A 24,029-nucleotide genomic window follows, 5' to 3' on the forward strand; every position below is an offset into this window, starting at 1 on the left:
TTGGGGGGGGACACCAGTTTAGTGTTATTGTTTAGTGTTTTTAATTCCAGTTTTTTATTTTATAATCTGTCTGACTTCAGAATTCATACCCAAGTGCAAGAATTAACTTCCAGAAACACTGATACTCTAGAATTTAATATTCTACTTTAATTCTTTGTTAAAGCACAATCTTATAATATCTACTTAGAAGTTAGTGGTTATAGTATTGCAACTTCAGTGTATAATCCTATACCCACTTACCTGGGAGTAACCATCATTACACACAGCTGGCATTACCTCTGATTTAGCATGTATAAAAGTGTGCTGTTAGTTATCCTAGGAAAAGTTTTTCATTGGGGAACTAATTCATTAGCTTGATCATAGCTTTAAAATATCTGATTCATGCCAATCCTTAATGCTGCAAAACACTCTAGAAATTATTGAGCTCTGATTAAAGTGGTTTGAAAAAGGGCAGAAACACTTATCTGTATGGGGGATCTTAAAAAAGGAAGTATTTCTCTGCCATGTATAGGACCTGTCAAACTATAACCAAGGAAGTGGGTTTAAAAAAAAAATCTCTCTGTGAAATGTCCTTGTTCTGACTCCTTCCTAAACTGAGGATTGTCAAGATATGCTGAGATGAGGCAGCAAAGAGGAAATGATCGTGGCAGAACTGTGCTATGCTTATTGCCCTCTGTCTCATCTTAGGAAAATTTGATAAAGTGCTCTGAGCATTGAAATTGTCAATCTAAATATGTCACTACCAGTGTCAGTGTCCACAAAACTGCAATGCTCTTGCTGAAACTTGAAACCTGTACATTTGAATTTGGATGGTTCCCCCCTCACACAAACCTTCTTAAAGTGTAACAGCCCAATATAGTTATGTCACATCTGAATGCACATCCCACTGAAAATAATACAGCGTGGTTGGACAACATGCACATACATGCACATGAAAGTTATGCCCACTGTTTCTGATCCAGCAAGTGATGTGTGTGCAGAAGCCTTCTTCTTCAAATGAATCTCTTGCTCTTGATTTGATTTTCTGTGATTAGGATAGAACAAGAGATATGTGTATACATTCCATGCCTTCAAAATAAAATGTTTCCACTGCATGTTTATATGAAGGGTGTATATGAATGATGATGATTTGTGAAACTTTGTGTAAAATTAGCCTATATACCAATATTGACACAAGTCCCATGTTTGCCCTTATATAGCTAAAACTACAGCACCTACACACAACAGAGTAGTAATAGTAGTAGTAGACTTGGAATAACTTCTGCAGCAGGCAGAAGTACAATAAATCTGCATGGAGAAAAAGCTAATAACTGGAGGAAGAAATCCCCAAACAGATCCATAATAAATTAACGTCACAGAATGTTTAAAGAAAGTAAGTGTATACAGGTATACAAGTACAGATGAAAGAGTTACACATATCACTGGGAGGTTACAGATTTCTGTTGAATCTCATCACAGCTATGGCGAAGCTGTATAACAAAGTGAAATGCTAATTTTTGATGTTTAGCTTTATATGCACGGGCTAGCATGTGACTCAGGCTTATGTGCCTTCAATTCTTCCAGTATGACTGTCAGTTTAAGAGATAAGAAGCTTTTGCTTCTGCTTTTAAGCAATCCAGTGTTCCTTCTGATGTCCAGAATTGGGTAAACTTTGGTTAGCATAAATTATGGTGGTTCAAACAAGTCAGAATCAATCAGAATTTATCATCTTGGTTTATTTTCAAACCACAGTTTAAATGGAGTTTCCTGAGTTTGGCAGTAACAGGAAACTGGTTGGTTTCAAAGTGGAAACTTAGGATATTTTCCTAACAGTCACACTAGAGAAGAGAGTGCATGTGAGCCTCAGGTTTGTGTGCATATCACTAAGCCATAGTTTATGGTTATATATACATACTGGGCCAATATGAAAGGAAATCATTACAGTTAACCATATTTTTTTTATTTTGGGCCTGTGAAACACCAAGTGACTAAATTCTGAGCAATATTATGAATTAGTACTTGACCTTTTTATTCTCCTGAGCTTTAAATATTTTATCTCGTTCCTCTATGGCTTTGCCATGTTGGTGAGCAGCTGTGTCGCGGAGGTGGGAATTATTCTAATGCAAAAGAAGGACTGCTATCCATCGCCTTTTCCTGAGGCACAGCAGCCTAGAACAAAAGCTGTGGATAAGTTGTGCTGAATTGAGCTCTTGAGTCTACTTACTTCAGCTGATAAACTAATCAATAGAGGTGAAGATAAGGGAGTTGAAAATTCTACTACAGTTCATTTTAAATGTTGCATTTGTCTGTTCCAGTTAAGAGTGGAAGAACTGCCTCCACACAAGGGAATACTGAAACGATTAACTGAAGCTGGAGGAAAAGCACTTGGTAGTGCATCACTGAGCCCTGAAGTAAAACATAAGCTTGACACTAGACTCAAGGAGGCTAACCATCGCTGGATAAAGGTTAGGCATATTAACAGTTGTGTTGCAGCATGTATCTGTAATCTGTTGCAGGTGTATCCAGTGTTTTTCAGCAGTTATTTCCACGACACACACACACACACACACACACACACACACACACAGTTCCCTCAGCATGCAATTCAGATTTATCTGTACCGTTTCATTTACTAAAGAAATAAGCATGCCTGTAATGACAACTTGAGGAGAGTCAAACTTTCCCACTCCTTCACTGGGGAGTCATGTCACTGCTGTATGTGGACTGTTGCTTCACTGGATAGACTTCTTTCTTCAAGTTGTATTTCTGCAGCACTTGTTATTTGCTTCACACTTTAGGTTCAGTTCATACCATGCTGCAGTGGCGGGGGGGCAGGGGGCGGGGACGGGACACAGAAGGAATGTCTGAATCTACTGGTAGTTCTCTGAGAGATTTTGGAAGATTGGCAAGAATGTCTGGCTGCCAGATTTTTAACAATAGCAGCAACAAAAGGACTCTCGTTTCCTAAATTATACTGCTGAAATGAAACTAACCAATAATGGATTTTTATGTGGGAGGCCTATGAGTTCCATTCAGTTCTTGAGGCTCAGAATTTGTTCATTCTGACTTTTACACCAGTTGGTAGATTGTGGGGTACTAGTAAGAAACAAAGAAGAACCCACAAGCTTGAAGCCTCCCTATCCTCGCCCTACTGAGGTTGATTTAAAAACTCTTTTGTGCATTCTAGGCTGATAGTAAAGGGCAAGGAGGAACTAGAGTAATGTAGCACACATCAGTACAGTGCCTTGAAGATGGTAAATACACGTTGACCTCTCCAAGCCCAAACAATGGCCTACCTCTGCCATTATGGCTATCTATACACATTCTTCGGTGGCTCTTCACTCTCTCCCTCCACCCCTTTTAATGACCTTCATAATTGTAAATCTGGTAGGCCAGAAGAGCCATTTGTTCCAGACTCATATCGTGTGAGGAAGTAAATTTAGTAAAGCTTGTGCCTACCCACTATAGCTCCACACCCCCTCCCTGGTTGGCTGTTTTTGGGGTATAATAGATGCAGCACAGATGGCCAGCTGGTTCTTCCCACAATTCTGCAGTAGTATCTCATTATTAGTATGTCAGAGTTACAGTCATGGTGTACAGACACAGTGTAATATGTCATACAGTGTTGTTCATCTGAGATTGTATTTACCTAATTTTAAAACCCGCCAAGGAACAGGTGATTGTCATTATGTCTTCATATGTAAAACTACAGAATTCAAAGAGAGTGCACTCCCCCCCCCCATGACTGTACATGAAATAGTTTTCTTGATACCTTTTCTAATATTGCTATATTTACATGTTGGCATCTATAGTTTTAGCAGTGAAGTATGTGCCTGAGTTTAGTGGCTCTGTACTTCCTTAGACTCCACCAGCATCTCTTTATAAGGTTTGGTAGAATAGCTTTGTCTGATTGGATAGAATATTGCAGAAGCAATGATACCTATGAATTTTCATATCAAAGCTTTCATATCTAAATCCTAATTAAACTTTATCCACAGCAATAAAATACAGTTTCCTTAAGCATATAACATTAGTCTAGAAAAGAAATTGAAGTGCAACATTCAGATAAAATATGGATTTATTTGCTTTTATTTGTGTACTTAAAATCTGCTTTTATATGCCTGAGTCATATAATGTTGATTCTGAGATTATGTACTTTGTTTTTCTTCCTGTGGGCCAACAATTATTTTGAAATAATGATTGTCCTTTAGTAATACTTAAGCAGAAAACCTAATGCTCTACTATCACAGATTGCTGATTAAAAATAATAGTTTATTAACCTAAAAGATAATGGATAAGAAGCAACTGAGACAGCTTTGTTCTCTTTGCCAGATTGTATTAAAAATGTCTTATACTAAATTGGTTAGGGAAAATAGCATAAAATTGCATTTCTCAGAGATTAAAATATAAGCAATGCAAACCAGTAAAATGAGAGTTAAAATTCATATTATTCCATTTCAAAAAGCACAGCCTTAGGACACAGTTTTATCCATTAAATATTACACTGTACAATCAGATGGAGGCTATTACATGGTTAAGATTCTCTCAGATGAAATCAGTAATTCTGAGAAGAAAACGGCAAAATACACATTATCAACAGAGCAGATGTTCATGATGGATGAACACTATAGAAGAACTCAACTTTATTTATGGAGATACCCTTTTTCTGTCGACCTATAAATAAAGAAATATGGCTGCACATTTTGATAACAACCATGAAGTCCTGGGTTATCAAAGAGAAACTAATATGGATATTGAAGAATCATCCTGTGGTCCAGGAACCAAGGGACTGCTGTTTGTGGCAAGGACGTGAACAGGAAAGTGAAATTAAGAAGAAAGACTTCAATCTCTCACTATCTACATCTACACTCCACCCTGCTAGCCTTGCACCTGCTGAGTCTCTCACCATCAGGCAAGTCAGCCCTGGCAGCTGAGAGGAGCAATAGTCTTGTCACTTCTGCACCTGTAGCCAATCTACATCTACAATCTACATCTTCTGGCTGCCTCACAAAGCAGAAACAGAGCTTTTCTGGGTAGTTTGTGGCCTTTTACACTCTGGCCTGAAAGAGGTGACAGAACTGGAAGTAGCTCGCTGTGACTTGTTTTCATTTGCCAGGACCTTGACTCCCCTGCTGCAGCAGATCAGCTTTGGAAGAGATAATCACCTTTGGCATGATGGAAGAGAAACATGAAAGAGGTGGTCTAGTAATTTAATAAGTAGTAATAATAATAATTTACTAGTGTTGCACTCATACAAGAATTGTGCTGTATAAGCCCAGAAAATGTGAATAATAGTTTAAATGCACATTTTCAGAGCTGAAAATTGTATTTCTACAAAATGTTTGAAGGGTATGTGCTTGGATTTTGTCAAAATCCGTAAAATTGTGAAGTAGAATAGAGGTGAAGGGTCACATTCAAAAGCATGATGTTAAAACCTAGGTGTTGTCATTTATTATATATTGCCCTGATACAAAAGTGTTGTCTGAAAACAATGCTGTCTTATGAATAGTTTTAATTATAGAGGTATTGTTATGCTGTATTGCAGACTATTTTTTTTTTATGTTAAGTGTCTTTAGTTGATTTTTTTTGTCACTTAGACAACCTAATTGTTATATTTTTCCTGCTGTAGCAGGGTAAACCTGGTGTTTCAAAACACAGGAAAGAGACTGGCCTTTGTGATGCATGCAGTTCTTGTCATATACCACCTGCCAGGACACGAAACAGTTCTGTAATGTCTTTCTTGCTTTTTATTATGCAATAAATGCATTTGTAGGTTGGGCCTGGAGCTAGTGAACCGTAGGTTTGCCGGAAGGAGTTTATTACTCTTTAAACTTATGTTTGATCCAATATCAGGCAGGAGGGATGAGGCAGATGAGGTGAATGAAGGTAAGCTGGGTGCCACTAGCTGTGTTTTCCTTATTTATCCACCTTAGTTCTAGAGAAGTGGGTTGTCAAGATTATTCTTGTTTTGCTCTTTTTTCCATCTGCTTCTTTATTTCCTAATAATTACTAGGCATTGAAGAGACCATTTTGCTATTCACTGCGAGAGCAAATCGATTTGTTGTACCTACATTCTCAGCAGAAGCATTGTAGTGAAGTAGCATGACTATAATGCATGAACCTTTCCTATCGCTCTGGGGAAAGCATTGGACCATTCTTTTAGCCAGCTACAAGGAAATAAACAAAACATGTCAGTGCACAAGCCTATGGTTTGTATAATTTGCACTGGCTGTAATTTAACTGATCATTCACATTGAATCTTGGCAAGATATACCCACAGTGTGACTATTTCTATGTAATGTTTGCCAGATGTCTAAAGCAGTATTTACCTACCTGAAGGTTCAACTAGGTAGGATGGGAGAAATCTTTGCTTTTGGCTGGTTCTGTTGTTTGTTTTTACTTTGAAGCAGCCATGTAGGGCTGTTAATTTGTCTGGGGGAATGGGTGCTTAATACTTTTTTCCTGTACTGTTTCCTCAGTCAAAGTCCCTAGGTTATAGTATACATGAACACTTTTTTATTGGTTACAAATAACTATGCTTAATATTTTTAACCTAATTTGATTGATTGAATTTGTATACCACCCTTCATTTGAAGCTCACGGGGGGTTCACAACATAAAAATACACAATGAGAACACAAATACATAATAAAAACAAGAACAAAAACAAATCTCTTTAAGTCCTGCTGTTTAACCTAAACAGTATATATTCTGAAGGTGAAATAGAAGTTTGTAATATCATGTACACACTGAGGGCCTAGAAACAAATAAAATAATAGAGATGTACCTGCTTTTCCTGACTTGAGTACTCTTTTGAAAAACAATATTATCTTTAAAAATTACAACCACCCAATGAACTTTTCAACATAAACCCTTTCCTTTCGTGTGTATGTGTATGAACACATTTGTAGCAAAATCTCTATTTCTCAAGTAGCCTTTAGGCTGAGTGTGTCTTTAATAGGATTTGACTGTGTTCTTCAGCCTGCTATTAACTATTTTACTCACAATTATATAATCTGCCTATTTACATTCATTCAGTGCCATTGCCTGAAAGGGATCTCCTTTCTTTTATAGTTTCAACTTTTGCACTTAGTCCTATCAGATGGAATGCATGCAGTCAGGCAATTTTAATAATCATCCATGCTTCAATTATTGAAATGTTATGCTTTCTAAAATTTGCAGCTAAATTATATTTAAAAGACCTCCCAAGAGACAGGTGGCTGGGACAGCTGGTTAGGGCTCTGAGGTCTGAATCTACTGTGCCTCAATTGCCTTAGTTTGTCTAATGAAAGCTCTGGCGCTGCTTGGCATTGCAATCTAAAATAGGATAAAGAGGTGGCTTCCACTACAGTTTTCTAGGTTTTATTTTGCACCCTTAAAATTTTGATGCCTTTGTGTTTATCTTGATATTTTCATGATTACCTATTGAAACAACTTCATAGCTTCATTCAGTTCAAATATTGTGAATTGCGAGTGTGTATTTTATTGTTCATGGAAACTGTCCAGAGAACATGGTTGGATGGTGGTATACAAGTGTAATACGTAATAATAAAAGTTCCAGAAGATTACCAATGATTATAGCAGCAATATGACACACTACTGCTCCCCCCACAATTTTTCCCCCGTTTTTGTGTAAATACAAGAGCAACACATAACTACAGTAACTTGTCCAGTGGTACATTCTTATTAAGTTTCATATGCAGAACACAGTAATACTAGTGCTTTAACAGATTGGAGACTAACTGGGTTGTTGCAGCATAAACTTTCACATGCAAAGGTCTTCTTCAACAGATTAACACTGTGCCAGCTTTTCACACTGCTGCACTTGCGGGCCCAAAAACTTTTTCAAATATTATAAAAGTGGGAAGCCGTCTCCCAGCATAAGCAGCAGTAAAAGCAGACCTCAGCCTGATGATGTGTGTGGAGGGAAAAGCCTAAATGGATGTCGGAATGAGTGGATATATGTGTGGGATGGGATTAATAGATGGAAAAGAAGGTAGGGCTATGCTTGTTCAGTTGTGGGGGGAGAGAAGAGAGTGACACTTTCAAACTAATCCATGCTTCAGAGCTGGGGTGAGGGGAAGTAGTCCTGCCCACCTTTGGCTTCAAACAACCCACAATTGATTTTGGGTGCACCCACTGATAGTTCTGCAAGCAACTACCCCTGAGGAAATGCAGCCCTCGATGTATGGAGTACTGATGTCATGTTCACCTAGTGACTCCTAACCCTAGTTAGTGGGGTTGCAGTAGTGGTTAATCTGGAGGTTATAAAGGGATTAATGTCATTTGCCAAATCCAAGTTTGAAAGAAAGACTTGCAGCTTTCTCATCTGATGAAATTAGATTTATCTGTGGGCAAAAAGGCATTTAATGGCTTTTGGCTCTGTGAAAGCGGAAATAGATGATAGAGAATAATACTTGTAGCTGTAAAAGGAAACCAAAATCTCATGTCATAACCCATTATTCATATTTAATTCCCTGTTCGGTTATATAATTTTGGGTGACATTTTGTTAAGTAAAGAGGAAATATTAGTACCCACAATAAAATTATGACTATTTAGCTATGCAGGATTAAGGGAATGAAGGTTGCTGTAGCATAATTGCAAGGCTGCAGTAATAATGAATATTCTTGTGAAGAACTGGGAGAATTTATATAAAGTTAAGACCTTTAGCTACTACCAAATACAGAGTTTAAATCTTTTGAATTATTCATTTGCTAAGATTTCAATTAACTTACCTTAATTAATTCCTAAACTAACATGTTTAAAGTTCAGATTTTTCAAATGTTTTAGATTAATTAATTAATCTTACCTAAAGTAGTGCTTTGATGTTAAGATTGATATCAATTATTTTGTAAGAACTGTATGTAGAAGACTGGTCAAAGAGCATGTGTGGTAATGATCATTCTTTCCCACCAGCTACAGTTGAAGTGTATATTGCTAAATTTCTGAAAATTAAATAAACTTGCAGGATCTATAGCTGGTGGAAAACTTGAGAGGTTTAAATCGCTGAGCATTGATGTTAATGTTACTGTGTTTTTAAACTGGTGTCTGGTCCATAGTTTTCATTGCTACCTTATTAATGCAACTTACAATTATGTCTAGTTCATATAGTTCATATAGGGGTACAAATAAATTATTATTATTATTATTATTATTATTATTATTATTATTATTATCTTCAACCAAACCTGTTTTCCCTAAACCTTTTTTTAAGTGGTTTTAGTTCACTTCCAGAGGTGCACTCCACTGACACTCAAGTCAGACAGATGCCAACAACAATTTTTCCCTTTTAGATACAAATGTAATAGAAAATAAGCAGATAAAAGTATGATTTCAGAACAACCATTTATCAAAGGTTGACATTTGGAAATTGCTCAAACTTGAACTCTGCTCATATTTGCCCAAATTGGGGAGGAGGGTAAAAACAGTATGCACATTAAAATACAGTGGTACCTCAGTTACATATGCTTCAGGTTACAGACTCCGCTAACCCAGAAATAGTGCTTCAGGTTAAGAATTTTGCTTCAGGATGAGAACAGAAATTGTGCTCCAGAGGCATAGCAGCAGCAGGAGGCGCCGTTAGTTAAAGTGGTGCTTCAGGTTAAGAACAGTTTCAGGTTAAGAATGATTAATAATCATTTAGATTGGCTCTGTCTGTACCTACCACAATATTCCCGAAGTTGTAACCATGCAACAGGTTCCATTTGACTATAATAAATTGTATTTAGGGATTTATTACGTGCATATACTTCAGAATACTCACTGGTTGGCCACTGTGATGACAGGATGCTGGACTAAGTGGGCCATTGGTCTGATACAAGAGGCTCTTCTTTATGTTCTTAGAAAGGAATCCTCAACAAAGCCTGAAGAACTGTTATTGGTGCAATCAGATTGGTGCCTATGAACACAGATGCCAGTGAATGCAGTTACCATCAGAAGAATATAGGGGAGAGAATTTTTGCTAACTCCCACTTCTACCCGCAGCCCACCACCACCAAATCAGCTCCAGAAAATTAGAGGATTGTTCAGAACAATGTAGAAAGTGCCATGGCGGGGGAGCATCCAATGGATCAAAAGTTCTTTCATGAGTGCAAGATGACCTATTAGTTTACACCCCAAATCCCTAAATCTCTAATCAACTTCAGATGGATGTGTTCATATTCAAATTATCTATTTAGTTCGCAGCATTGTTAATATACAGCCCAGAGTGTTCATCAATGTGGAATACCAATGGAGTCAGTCCTCACAATGCAAATATCAGCTTTGGGAATGGGGTGAGTTTCAGCAGGATCACATTTGGAGGTGGGGGTGGGAGGAAAATAAAATTTTCTCCCCCTACCCACTGACGTTCCTGGGCTACTCTGGATCATCTGCAGCTGCTACTTACTGTCAATTTTATATATATTTTTAATCATGCATGTCAGTTTCATTCGCACAGTTATCGTGTCCAGCTTGGCACTAAAAGGACAATTTTAGTGCAGAGAGTAAATAAACCTAACTACTACCTCCTTACCTTCATATGAGGTGATATAACTGAGATGTTCATCCTTCCAGCTTCTGCATAAAGTTGACATGTAGAACACAGCTTATCGTTGTCTTAAAATCAAATTTTGAAGAATTTTAACTTAACAGTATGATTCATTCTTCACCTGATATACTTTGATTGCTGGGATTGATGTTGCTCTTTCTGAAATCAGAGTACAGACACGAGTACTGCATGTGCATGAGATGCATAACTTATTATGCTGTACCTGTATTTTCATATTGTGTATATTGTATACAAATTTTCAAAATAAAGGTATTTTTAAATTAAAAAGTTGTTATTTTTTATAGATACACAAAAGTCCACTTCTCAGTTACTTGTGGTGCCTTCAGAACTATACAATGCCTTAAAAGCATGTTGTAATATTTTTCTGTTTTATAGGATGATAAACTGTCTAAAGGCAGCTGTTGAGCTTGGACAAGGGCCTGTTTGTGTGCTGTTCTAGAAGCCTGTTCTGTAGCAATGGGTGCTGTTCAGCTAAGTTTTACTCGGAGTAATTCCACTGAAATAAATGGACCTAACTTAGTCATGTTCATTAATTTCAGTGGGTTACATTTGAGTCAAACTTAGCTGAGTTTGTGTGGTCTTGTCCAGCTCTCAGAACTGAATCATATAGAGGGACTATTACCTTTCCTTTGATAAGCCTCATATTTGCTATGCTGTTTCATAGATACAGGCATTACAGCTTTACCCAGCAGTTGGATTGGGCCACTGTGGAAGCTGCCTCCCTGCAGTCTGACAATGCAAGTTAAAGCCAAAGTCTCTGGCCCATACAGCAAACCAACTGAAAGTATTTGTAATAAAGCTGTGGCCTGTTTTTCAGCCACCACTGTGCTGCAACACAATTTCTCCCCCACTCCCATCACCGGAGCAATTACTTTTTAATAACATAGAGACACTCCTTTTTATTTTGAAATGCCATAGAGCACATCCTGAGAAAAGCAGTAATATATAATCCAACTTAAATCAATGAGGTTTAAGAGCTTAACTGTGGTATAAATCTCATTGATTTCAATGGGACTTAGGTATCCCTAGTTTTCTCTTGATCATAGCCACTATTATTCAGTTATTAAACCTTTTGGGCTAATCAGACTCCCAGTTAATGTTTATAAAGAATGTAAATTTTATACAGAGCATAATTTATTGGCATGATGCTATGTGTGCAGCAGAATTGGAGTTTCGTCCAAGCAAATGATTTTCTTCTGTTTTTAAAAAGGTATCCAAAGATCTGCCTGAGAAACAGAAAGAAATTGAGCACCTGCTAAATAATTTGAACCAGCTTGAACAACAGTTAAGTCAGCTGAAATTGTGGCTCTCTCCCATCAAAGAACAATTGGAGCTTTACAACCAAGTGGGCCAACCCGGGGCTTTTGACATCAAGGTAATTAAACATTCACCTATATACCCGGAGAAGTGTTCAGACGATCATTTTACAGGTGGTATTAACTTTTTGGACAACCCTACACATGGGTGAGTTTGTAGTAGAAAAAATGAAGAAGAAAAAGAGCAATTACCATTTGAAAGACTTTGTAATCATGTTGCTTTGGTTGCCTTAAAAAAAACACATTTCAATTCCAAATCCAGAGAAATAACAATACTGAGTGTATTCCACTTGTGTCAAACTGGACGTCCAGGTAAGTTTCAGGGAGGAGTCAACCGCTGTGACAAAATGCTGCCTTTTAAGCCCAATGCAAACTACATAAATATGAACAATCTAAACAAGTTCAGAATATTTTGACAAGGCCAAAATATTACAGGTTCTTATCACCAGGATATCCTGGCTGCCATGGAGCCTTAATGACTAGCTTGGAAAATACCAGCCTGTCACTGTCCAGGTACTAGATTCCCTATGTGCTTACTGGGTGCATAGCTCCTTATATAAACGCAAAGCTAAGTAATTAGGCACTGTCTGTTGATAGGAGTGTGGGCAATATTCTGAAATGCCCCATGGCAGAACTTGTGAAACTTAAATCTTGATTAAAAGAAATTTAATAAAAAAAGATTAAATCAAATTAAGTATTGATACAGGAAAAAGATGCTGTTGCTTTGATTCTGTTCTAGGAAGAACTTTATCTCATTGTGTGAGAACAGGGCAGGAAGCTAGCAGTGTCAAGGAGTCCCTGACTGAAGAGTGCATTATGTATACAATTTCAAGGGCAGCTTTTATTTTTACTAAGTCAAGGGTCACATAGCAATGTTAAACATGTGGTAGTAAAAATGACTTTGGCGTTTAACAAAACAATCTGATTTGCTGTTTTCTTTTTAATCTTTTTTTTGGGGGGGGGGCTCAATTCTCTTTTACTTCTTGCACCTCATAGCACTTACTCATGTCTCTCTCAGCATCGCTGCAAGTCTCTCTAAACCTCCTTGCTGCCTTTGCTCTATCCACCCCATACCTGTTTTCTTAATTTCTGCACTTGCAGCATCATAACTCTCACCTCATTCACAGGCTTTGCTGCAGTCGTACATCACATATACCCCCTGTGTTTCTCTCTGTACCCCATCTCTGCTCCCCATCTGTTGCTCTGGTACCTCACCACACACCTTTCTCTCTGCAACATCTCTCAGATACCTTTCATAGAATCATAGAATTGTTGAGTTGGAAGAGACTTTCCCCACTGGTCTCTCTGTACCCCTAGCACACATTCCTCTATTTGCACTTCATGTCTTCTCTTTTTTGCAGTGTTTCTATACCTATTCCTGGCTTTGTTTTTGCACCTTTTCTCATCGTTTAATGTAATCATACACAAGGTTTTCACTCTCCCAGCAATTCACACCAGTGAAGGAGTCTTTGGTGCAGATGGGCTGTGCACGAACAATAGGTATTTGTGCCATTCTCCTAAAAGGAACAAATAGGCAGAGGGTTGCAACTGGTTTACAAGCCTTCAGTTGTCTTGGCCTATTCCAAGGGTAGGGGGTGAAGAGATCAGTAGAGACTCTGCAGGGTCCTGTATACTACCATTTCATCTTGTTTGCTCCTGTCATTTTTTTTTTTAAAATTTTAAATTCTTGTGGTTTAAAATTTTGGAGGTTTGGTTTATGTTCTGAATTTTATTTATGTTATATTTTATTGTTGTTAGCCACTTTGATACCTCCTACATAGTAAAAAGCAGGATATATATTTTAAATAAATACATCACAATTCATGCTTAAGCTGGGTACAAACTGCAGCAAGAAAAAAATATGTATGCTTAAATATGCCAGGATTGGTCGGGATCCAAATGGGCAGAAATAAGCTCTGTATCACAGCTGGGGGATTTGTAGCCCTTTAGATTTCTATTGACCTCAGCCACTGTGGCGAATAGTCAGGGATGCTGGAAGTTTTAGTCCAGCAATAACTGATTTTGATGCGAGAGCAATACACATGCTTAACTTCTCTTGATATTAATAGGACTTGAAGCATTTTGTTTAGGCTGTGTGGTGCTCTTTCTGTTTAGCATATGCTGCTGAGGTAGCTCTTGTGTAAGAATCTGCCTGCTACAACAGTTACTTGAAAGGATAGGAGCGTGCTGTGAATGCAGCTTCACTTAAAGATCTTTTTTGGAAAGTAATTATTCAAAGCCTTAGGGGAGTATGTGTGAAAACAAGCAAGCATATTTTTTAAAAACCTGGCAATTTTAAAACAATTTTTAAACTTGGCAAATTCTTCTTTTATCTATAGAAAGTTTCTTCTTCTTTGAGCTATAAATAAAAATGACTTTCACTGCCCTGCAGGGGCTCCCTAAGAAATTGAATAACAATAATTGTGTAGAGCTGCAAATGTTTACTGAAAACCATCTAAATCACCTTTATTCTTGAATTCCTGTCATAACAGGTATGATTACAATCACTGAACACTGAATGTATTGTTTTGAACTCTGCAGGAAGAACATTGGATATTGGAGGGTGGAAGGAGGAAATAATGAAATGATAAGCACGTGCACAATAAGCTGTACATAGAGCAACATTCAGTGTTTACAGAGATAGTCACAGAGGGAAATCATGTTTATGTTCTAATAGTGGGGGGAAATACAGAGTGCTACCCACAAGCTGTTCTGTTGAGGCCAGGCTCCAGTTGCAGGGGGTCCACAACAGTCAAGGGACTGGATACACAGCTAGCCATTCAGGCAAGGTCAGGAAGCAGTCCTGTATCCTACCACAGAGGTCTTGTGGAAATACACTGTTCCAGCCTGGTAATGAGGCCTTTTTTTCCTGGAACAGCTAGAATTACACTCGGGGTCCAGCTGAATTCCATCAGCTGGCATCAAAGAGAGGTCTCATGGGGAGGACTTTCCTCATGCAGAGACTTGACTTCTCCATTTAAGACACTGTCGCTCATGCAGGCTCAGGGCTATACTCTGCTGCCCCACTGTATGCTGGCTTCTACAAGAGTTCCAACTCTTCCGCATCCCCAGATATAGTCAGGTTGTAGGCTTCACTAAGGAACAGGGTCATCTAGGTTGAAGAATTCTCCAGCTGAGCCATGACGCAAGTAAAGGAAAAGAAAAGTCATGCATGAAAAGGAAAAGAAGACATTTCATCAGAAGCTCTCCACTGATGCAAATGATTGGTGGATTTAAGAAGGCCCCAGTCAGCATTCCTGAAGCTGGTTAGGATTGGGTAGAGACTCCTCTACTAACAGGAAAACCCCACTGTTGTGGAGGCCACCCCTCTGCCCACAAAAAGGGCCCTTCTGCTATGCCAGCCTGGATATGGTGGTGAATCTCCTCCAATGTCCCTACTTTCCATCCAGATTAGCAAGCTTTGGATGTGGTAGTGCCTCCCTGCTCCATTGCCCTTTCAGGTACTGTTAGGATTGCTCTGCCTGTTTAGTTGCTGGTGTTATAATACTCATGGTAAAGATGGATAAATATGACATTTACTTTTCCATTTTCTGAGGAGATGAGTTGTATTTTGCCACCTAGTGTTATTAACACCTAAACATTATGTCAAAGTGAAACTGTTTAATTTGTGTATATTTAATTTGACTACTACTGCTGCTATTCTTGAACAGTTATATATCATTGTATACTAGTGGGTTTCAACATATGCATGTCAGAAGTGGTATAGGCCTTTGTAAATTTATATACCACTCTTCATCAAGAGATCCCAGGGCGGTTCACAGAATAAAATACAAGCAAATAATTAAAACAAAACAACAAAACAATAACCCCACAGATGCATTTAAAAGTCTGTGGGATACCAGTCAGGCAATTACTGTAGGTCTTTTCTCAAATCTTAGTTTCTATGGCAGGGTAACAGTACGCAAATATTAAATTAAATTATTGACTTCCTGTTTTTAAATGTCTTTCACTGTAACCAAGACACTTTGATATGGTTCACAGAAGACATAATTTGATTTTTTATTTCCAATCCTAATACTGTTACAACTACTCTGTTCTCTTTCCTCTAACATCAGAAAGTCCCCCTCCATTTGTGGTTTTTCTGGTAGTGGGAATACAGAGGCTAACTATATAGCCTATCTCTTCTTTCACCCAGCTGTTTCACTGCCTCCCTGAATCCCATAAAGAACTTTAATTGTCAATAAACAATCTTAAACTCATCCTTTAAGCAAAACGTTATATTCCCAATAAAAAGCTAAAAAGGGCTATGCCAGGATAATCAGCCCAGGCTATTAATGCTTCAGCAACTGATGGCAAATCTCATTGTATACTTACACACAAAGGAAAACTAAGTAGATCTAGATTGCAAAGCTATACACACTTGCTAAGGATTAAATCTCATGGATTTCAGTGGTCCATATGTTTATTTAAAATCATTTGTACCCTACTCTTCCTAAGGATAAAACAAAGAAAGAACAAACAGACAAAACAATAAAATATAACAGGAAATGCAGAACAAAAGAATATAACACGGAAACCAACATGTCTAGGGTGGCTCAAAAGCACAATTAAAAAATAAATGTTTTAACTGGCTGCCTAAATGTAAGCAGTGTGAGAGACATACAAATCTTCTGTAGGAGGAAGTTCCAGAAGTGGTGGCAACCTCTGTGTGTTGTCTTCTTGCAAATATTTGAGACACTGTACCTCAAAACTCCCAATAACCTCTCTTAGTGGTTTCAAGTAGATATTCAAAAACATGGGGTATAGAGAAGAATCTTGAGGAATCCCACAAGGTGCAATGGCCATGAGGTCGAACAAAAGTCATCCAGCATCATCATCTTGAAACATGCCTTCATGGAGAGCTAGAACCACTGCAAAGTGGTTTCTCTAGTGCCTAGCCCAAACAGACAAACCATACCATAGTCAAATGTATAAAATACTACTGAGAGCTTCTGCAACATCAGCAGGGATGTGCTGTTTGGTAGTGGTCATCCACCAAGGCAACCATTCCCATTTCATTCTCATGACCAGATTGGAAGCCAGATTGAAATGAGTAGAGAAATCAGTTTTATCCAGGAAAACGTGGAGCACACCTACATAGTATGTGGGCAAAAAGTTCCTGACAAATCTAGCAAGAGATTTCAGGAATCCAGCAGTTGTCACAGAATAGGCCTAATAATGGAAAATATTTATAAAGAAAATGTGTGGAGAATTCTGAGAGCTCAATGAAGTGGCCAACATGAATCTCTGCCAGTAATGTTCTAAAGTAGCTGATGTGATTAATTTTATAAGTAATTATATGTTGTAAGGCAGCTCAGGTATTTTAGGAATATCTTAGCTACTTACCATACAGCTAAGCTTAGCTTAATCAGTGAATTTTATTTATGGTAGAATTCAGTAGTTGAGAGACCTAGATTTAAAATAGGCTAATCTTATGCTTTATATACACAGAATAGCTATCTTACTAAATCAACAGCAAACCGCTCCATATTTACAATGATTTTTGCCCCATAATAATTTCTTCAGTAACAATTTGTAAGGATAAAATAAAGACTTTGATAAGTTATAGAGATGAGTATCAGGGGAAGCATCTATCATGTTAATATGCTAATCATTGTGTGCATGCTATTTATCACAATACATTTAATTGACAGCAGATTGCTTTTACGGTAAAAGATAAGAATGCCAACAAAAGGGATATGAATGAAAACAAATCATGAAGAAAAATTAATTAGATCACCTTCCTGAATTAGACTGACCAAAAGAAGAGCTAATTTCCCTTTTAAAAATATACCAATGGCAGATGAATAGTAAAGTTAAACAGGCGTTGTCCTTTATGTGTAATGTATTCTTGTAATGAATGTCACGGTTCTAATCAATAGAATCCAGCACTGGTTCTTTTCCTTTTTATTCATATCTGAGTAGTGTCAATAATTATTTTCAGTTCAGCACATTCTTATGAAAGCAATAGCTCAGTAGTTGAGCACATGCTTTGAAAGCAGAATACCCCAATTTCAGTCCCTGGCACCTACTGTAGCTAAAAGAATCAGGTGGCAGTTGATGTGACCTCTGCTTGAAAACCCTGGAGAGACACTGCTTTCTACCACCTTGGGCTAGTAAAACAGCTACAGCCATTTCTAGACCAGGATAGCGAGACCGTTGTTATCAGTGCACTGGTACGACTGATGAGGTCCTCCTGCAGATACCATCTTATCAGGAGGTCTGTTCCACACAGTGTAGCTATCAGATCTTGAGTGTTGTGGCTCCTACCCCTTCATAAAGGGAAATCCTGTTGGTGAAAGGCGGGACTCTGCAGTGCCATCTGGTGTCACAGTGTTATAACGCATACAGTCGTACCTTGGTTCTTGAACAGAATGTGTTCCTGGAGTCTGTTCAACTCCCAGAACCATTCAAAAACCAAGGTGTGGCTTCTGATTGGCTGCAGGAGCGTCCTGCACCCAGAAGCCACGCCAGATGTTCAGCTTCCGAAAATCATTCGAAAAGTGGAACACTCACAAGGCATTTGAGATCCATGGTACAACTGTATAAAACACTTTATCTTTATGAATGTTGCTGAGTCCTTAAGTGACTCGGAAGAATATTCATACAGCAAAATATCAGGACCAGTGGGGCTATGCCTTAATAGCATCTCCTGCACTTAAATAAGGACGAGTACCAAAGTACCAATATTTCCTAGCACTTTTGGGGGTAAGAAATAACTTTTTAAAGGCAATAACATGCACAGTAAAGGAAGACAAATGTCAAAAATAGATCTTCATGGTGTATATGAATTGGGTTTTTGAAGATGTATGTCATGTTAGAATCACTTTTCTGAAGGCATTCATTTCAAAAAGTAGTTTATAGCAAAGAAGGATTCATGAGGAATCTTTCAAAAAACTTACTTTCTGCTGGGAAGACTGACTATATTCTAGACAATTAGCACAAAAGAGCAATTAATGTTTTTTTCAGTATATATGAGTAGGAGGGCACTATCTAGTTAGTCATGGAAAGAAGGCTGTGTAATTACCTTAAGTTTAGGTAAGCAGAAGTCACGCTGTGCTGAACTGTCATGGCCTTCAATTCTTGGTGCAAAAGTTGCTGATTTGAGGTAGAATGGAGCCCCTGCCAAAAAAGTCACTCAACATAAAACAAAGCCTGTCCATGTGTTCCCATTAGTCTTCAGTCTCCTTTCTGTAGCCTCTTGCTCCTGACCCCCTTCTTTTAGCTATCTTTGCTTTTTATATGGGCAGGGAAGAAGATGGGAAAGGATCAGATAGCTGCCCAGGCCACCAGGCCACTCCCAGGCACACTGTGTTTATATGTGATCTTGCTAGTTGCAGCATGGAGCAGACATGAGCCCCAGCTATGTGTAACTCACCCCAAAAATGTGTACCAAAAACTGGTTCTAGAGTTGAATGGTGATTCATAGATCTATGATTGCAAAAGCTGAGCAAGTAAATCAAAATAGTAAGGTGGATAACTAGCCATTTTGCTGACTGCTAGAGCGATGAATAAATCACCTCTTTCTATCAACTATTGATTATATGAAATGAATGCATATATAAGCTGTCTATATTAATGTTACAATGTTTCCTCTCAAACTTGGGAATACATTGCAAGTAAGATGGAAGTAGAACAGAAATGTTCTAAAATGTCTAGGATTTTATTTGCTTAGGAAAAATAGTGCAGGAGAAAAACATCTGAGAGTTTGTGAAATACTTTAATTTCAAAATAAATAATTTGCTGTGGCATTTACAAATACTTAAAAAGCTTGAAGTATTTCAGAAAAGAAACTGTAGGACCATCATAACATTCACAACAAGTCTATCTATGAGCCTTTGAATATCATCCAGAAGTGAAAGCAACTTGTCTTTCTTCCTCGTCTTTGAAATAAATGAAAACAAAAGGATTATTAAAGGAAACAATAAGGATTTATTCATGGAATACTATAACAAGATGTCAGTATTAGGCCCCTAAAACTGATTCTTAGCTATGCATTCTTGTGAAGTTCACTCATGCACTCATATGTTTTACAAAGAATAAATCCATTGAGAACATTGCTAGCAAGCTATTAATAATGGATTTTTTGTGTCAGAAATTAAAAATGCTTCTGTTGACTGCTGAACAAAATGTATGCTTTTGTATATTTTTTTAACAGACAGTTGGGATAGAAGTGCTAACAATAAATTTAAAAAGTAAATTTAAGGACTGTGTGCAGATTAAGGTTGCAACCCCATACACACTTAACTAGGATTGGATCCTGCTAAGCACTCTGGAATTAACTTCCAAATAAATATGTATAGAAAACCATTGTAAATTTACTGCACTTGGAATGCATTGAAATTAGTGGGACTTAAATCATGACTGACAGTGCAGTGCAATACTAGCCATGTATACTCAGTCCCAACCCAGTTTACCTGGAGTACTCTGAATTCAATAGGACTTACTTTTGAGTAGGCATGACTAGACTAGTTAAGATTTAAATGGGAACTAAGAGGAACTAACTTAACCTGGAACCCATCATGTTTTGATACTTATTTATTTAACAAAATTTATATACCACTTGATTGATTGATTGATTGATTGAGAAAAACCTCTAAGTGGTTAATAACCTCTAAATGTTTTGACAGTGCAGTATATTTCAATGTTGGGCTTAACTCAAACTTAAGCTTCAGAGGAAAAATAGGTTCAGCTTGAAAATGGTCTTTACTTTTGAGAAACCTTTCTAAAACAAAGCTTTACAAGGATGGTGCAGTGGAGTTTCTAAGGGTGATATTCAACTAAGCTTTACTCAAAGTTGACCCATTAATACACAACCTTCATTTACGTTGCAGTGATTTATTGTTCCTTGTTTGCATGGGGTATGGAAGGGCGGATATATATCAGTTTTTAAAATATCTAAATTTTAGTTGGTCTCTTGGAGTATTTTGAAGTATGTCAAGGAAAACAGGCTAATAAAGGAATAGCAAGAGAAGGAAAATTAACTTATTCTAAATACACTAATCAGGAATAAAAACCTATTAGTTGGACTGAAAAGGTATTTAATTATTTGAAAATGGGAATTATAAAATACTTGATAAAATATGCCAAAGGATAAATACTAGTAGATAGAAGACTTTAGGACATGAAAGGTTAAAAAAAAAAAAAAGAACTGTCAGGCAAACATCAAGAGCAACTTGACAACAGAAAGCTGAAGAATGAAATGATACTTTGCAAAGATTTAGAATGACATTGAACTGGACACTTAAAAAGCAGAATGCATTTTTCATTTCTCCATCATTGACATGATTTGGTTGAATTCCAAGACAGTGAACACCTTGCTGTACAATTTTGTCTAGTGTCAAACTTTTGCAGTACAGTTTTGTCTACTGGGACAGATGACTGAGATGGGATAAAAAAGAAAGATAGTCACTGTGTATAGCTGGTGGCATAACAGAAAGGAAGCATTTGAAAAAGCTGCCAGAAGTAGATCAAACTACAGAAAGAAAAAGAAAAGAAAAAACTGTTTCAGTAAGCCATATAGCACTGCATCATAGTGAGGTTTCCCTTTAGAAAAAGAATAACGAAAAAGCCCCATCTGTCAAATGTTATGTTAGTCATGGCCCTTTCCTTGTAATTTAAAGGGATCCCTTCTAACATTAATGCCATTTACGTACATGTCTCATGTGAAAGGGTGATTGTTTATTTAAAATATTTATATCCCATCTTTCCTCCAAAAAGTTCAAGGTGCCTGCAAGATAAAGTGATAAATTACCGTATTTTTCGCTCTATAACACGCACCCGACCATAACACGCACATAGTTTTTGGAGGAGGAAAATCCGTAGGCATGCCACCCGTAGGCATTCCCTCCATAACACACACAGACATTTCCCCTTACTTCCTAGGAGGAAAAAAGTGAGTGTTATGGTGCAAAAAATACGGTAATACTAAAACTGCAGCAGGAAATAACAGAATACATAAGGAATGATGATTATTAAAAAATCAGACAGGTGAAATCAGTTCCATAAAATAGTGATGCCTAAAGTTTCCTAAAAAGGAAGGGTTTTTTTTCTTAACCAATTTACAATCAACCAATAGAGAAAAAGCAAGAGAATTCTGAGACCTGCTACTTATGGTTTTTTTAAATTATGTTTTGTTAAACTGCCTACTAGTTATATCAGCTTGAATAGCTCAGTTGGTTAGAGCATGGCACGGTGCTGATGAGCTTACAAAGAGAACATCCCCCCATTTTTAAACTCATATGAAACATGCCTGCTACAGACCAATCCATCCCTACTCAGCAGTTTATTCCAGTGAGTTTAATGGGGCCTATTCGTAAACAATTGGCAATTCTGATAATTACGGTAAATAAGATCCCTGTGATTTTTGTCTTTACAGTAGCATCCCAAGCCCTAACATGAAGTGTTTTTGCAGCTCTTTACTAGCTAGTTTTGGGTCTGAATTTTTAGAGCAATATCAGTGGTTTGTGGACCTGGGTATTCCACAAACAGGGCCAGCTCTCCAAAAGGCTCTAGATTGCTCATGCCTTAAGTAGATGTCCCTCAGTAGTAATGAATTTCTGCTCTTTCCTGACATTAACTATGAAGAATATGTTCTTTTCCTAACACTGACAAGTAACCAATTTAAATCAAATTAACATAAAACTAAGTTATTTTTAATAAGACTGAATCCATGCATTTCAAAACAACAACACCCCAAGCGGTTTTTTATTAAGAGAATGGTTCAGGAAAGCTGTGTAAAGAGTCTTCTCTGGTCCCATTAACCTCTCCCAATTTTTGCAAGGTCAGCTGCTGGTGTGGAATAGTTTCTTTTAAATGATTTGCTATTTCTTGTTATGACTAAATTCTGTGACATTGGTTTACTGAATCCTTCATGGGTGACTGCCTATATTACTATTTATTTTACTACTTTTATGCCATACGACCTGTATTTTATTTTGCAATAATCTCCCCGTTTCCTTCATTGCTGTTTTGCTGAACTATTCCCATTACTACTCCAAAGAAGAAACTAATCTACAGGGTGTATACAGCTTCCCAGGGAGCCTTCAGACTTTGATTTTATTGCTTATAGTAGAGGTAATCTACACTGTGTATTTTTATTTTTCAGGAAATTGAAGCAGCCGTGATAGCTAAACAGCCGGATGTGGAAGGGATTTTGTCTAAAGGGCGTCATTTATACAAAGAAAAACCAGCCACTCAACCCGTAACGGTAATGAAGCAACCTTCGTAATATCTATTACTGCATAATGGGTTATGCCTCCCCTGTTGTACAATTGTCCTTGATGCAATGTATTTGAAACTTGGAGTCTTTCTAAGGCACCAGAGACATACATGTTATGCTTTCAGCTAAAGCTTTTTAGACTTCATTTTTATTGCTTATTCTTATTTCCCACCCTCCATCACTTTCATGATCCCAGAGCAGATTTTAAAAAGTAAAATATAAAAACCCCAATAATTCAATAAAGTTTCCAGCTCAACTCATAATGGATCAGTCCCCATTGTGAGAATAAAAATAAATAATTGCTGTTGGAAGATAGCCAACAACAGCACCAATCAAATCTCAGGAGGGAGGGAGTTGCGTAGCTAGGGAGCCACTGCTGAAAAAGCTGTATCCCAAGTCACAACACAATGTGCCTCACTTATGGGCTACATCATGAGAAGGGCCAAACTGCTTATCTTAATCCATGGGCAGGTTGGTTTCAGTTTCTTCCACCTGATCAAAAAAGTAGTCCCATTCAAAACACAAACTACAATTCTGCCAGGGAAAACCAGTTCTTTTTTTCTGGGGGGACGCAGGGGTACACATACCCTTAAACATTTTGTGAATCTAAGTTTGGCCTCATTGAGGGGCAGTATTTCAATATGAATAGGGAAATGAGAGCCATCCCTAAACATTTTTTTAGAAAAAAAGCACTGGGGAAAATTTGCCCATCATGTGTGAATAGTGTGTGAGGTGGGTAGGAGAGAGAGGGAGGAAGCTGGGCCACCTTCTATGCCATCTTCCTTTCTTTATTTGCCATTCATGGACTGCCTTGTGCCAGGTCCTTTCCACTTCTTCCATCAAATTGAGTAGCACAGGTCCCCTTCTGCTAAAAGTAGCTCTGGGTATGTTTGAGGATCTAGTGTTTGATGTGTCATTATCAATTTTTTTTGGTTAAATCAGATTTCTGTTGCAGCTACCATAT

General features: G+C 37.7%; 1 protein-coding gene across 12 annotated transcripts in view; it reads left to right on the forward strand.

Annotated features, from left to right (window-relative positions):
- DMD (dystrophin) overlaps positions 1 to 24,029 on the forward strand; it is a 995,174-nt gene that overhangs the window by 668,334 nt on the left and 302,811 nt on the right. For all 12 annotated transcript variants that reach the window (XR_008330242.1, XR_008330243.1, XR_008330241.1 and 9 more), the window contains 3 exons: positions 2,295 to 2,444; positions 11,739 to 11,903; positions 22,952 to 23,053. Coding sequence is in view for 9 of the 12 variants with exons in the window: in XM_053386964.1 (XP_053242939.1) it covers positions 2,295 to 2,444; positions 11,739 to 11,903; positions 22,952 to 23,053 (417 nt within the window). In the remaining 3 variants the exon portion in view is untranslated. The remainder of the gene's footprint in view (positions 1 to 2,294; positions 2,445 to 11,738; positions 11,904 to 22,951; positions 23,054 to 24,029) is intronic.

The sequence above is a fragment of the Podarcis raffonei genome, chromosome 4 (assembly GCF_027172205.1).
Source record: "Podarcis raffonei isolate rPodRaf1 chromosome 4, rPodRaf1.pri, whole genome shotgun sequence".
Classification (NCBI taxonomy): Eukaryota; Metazoa; Chordata; class Lepidosauria; order Squamata; family Lacertidae; genus Podarcis; species Podarcis raffonei.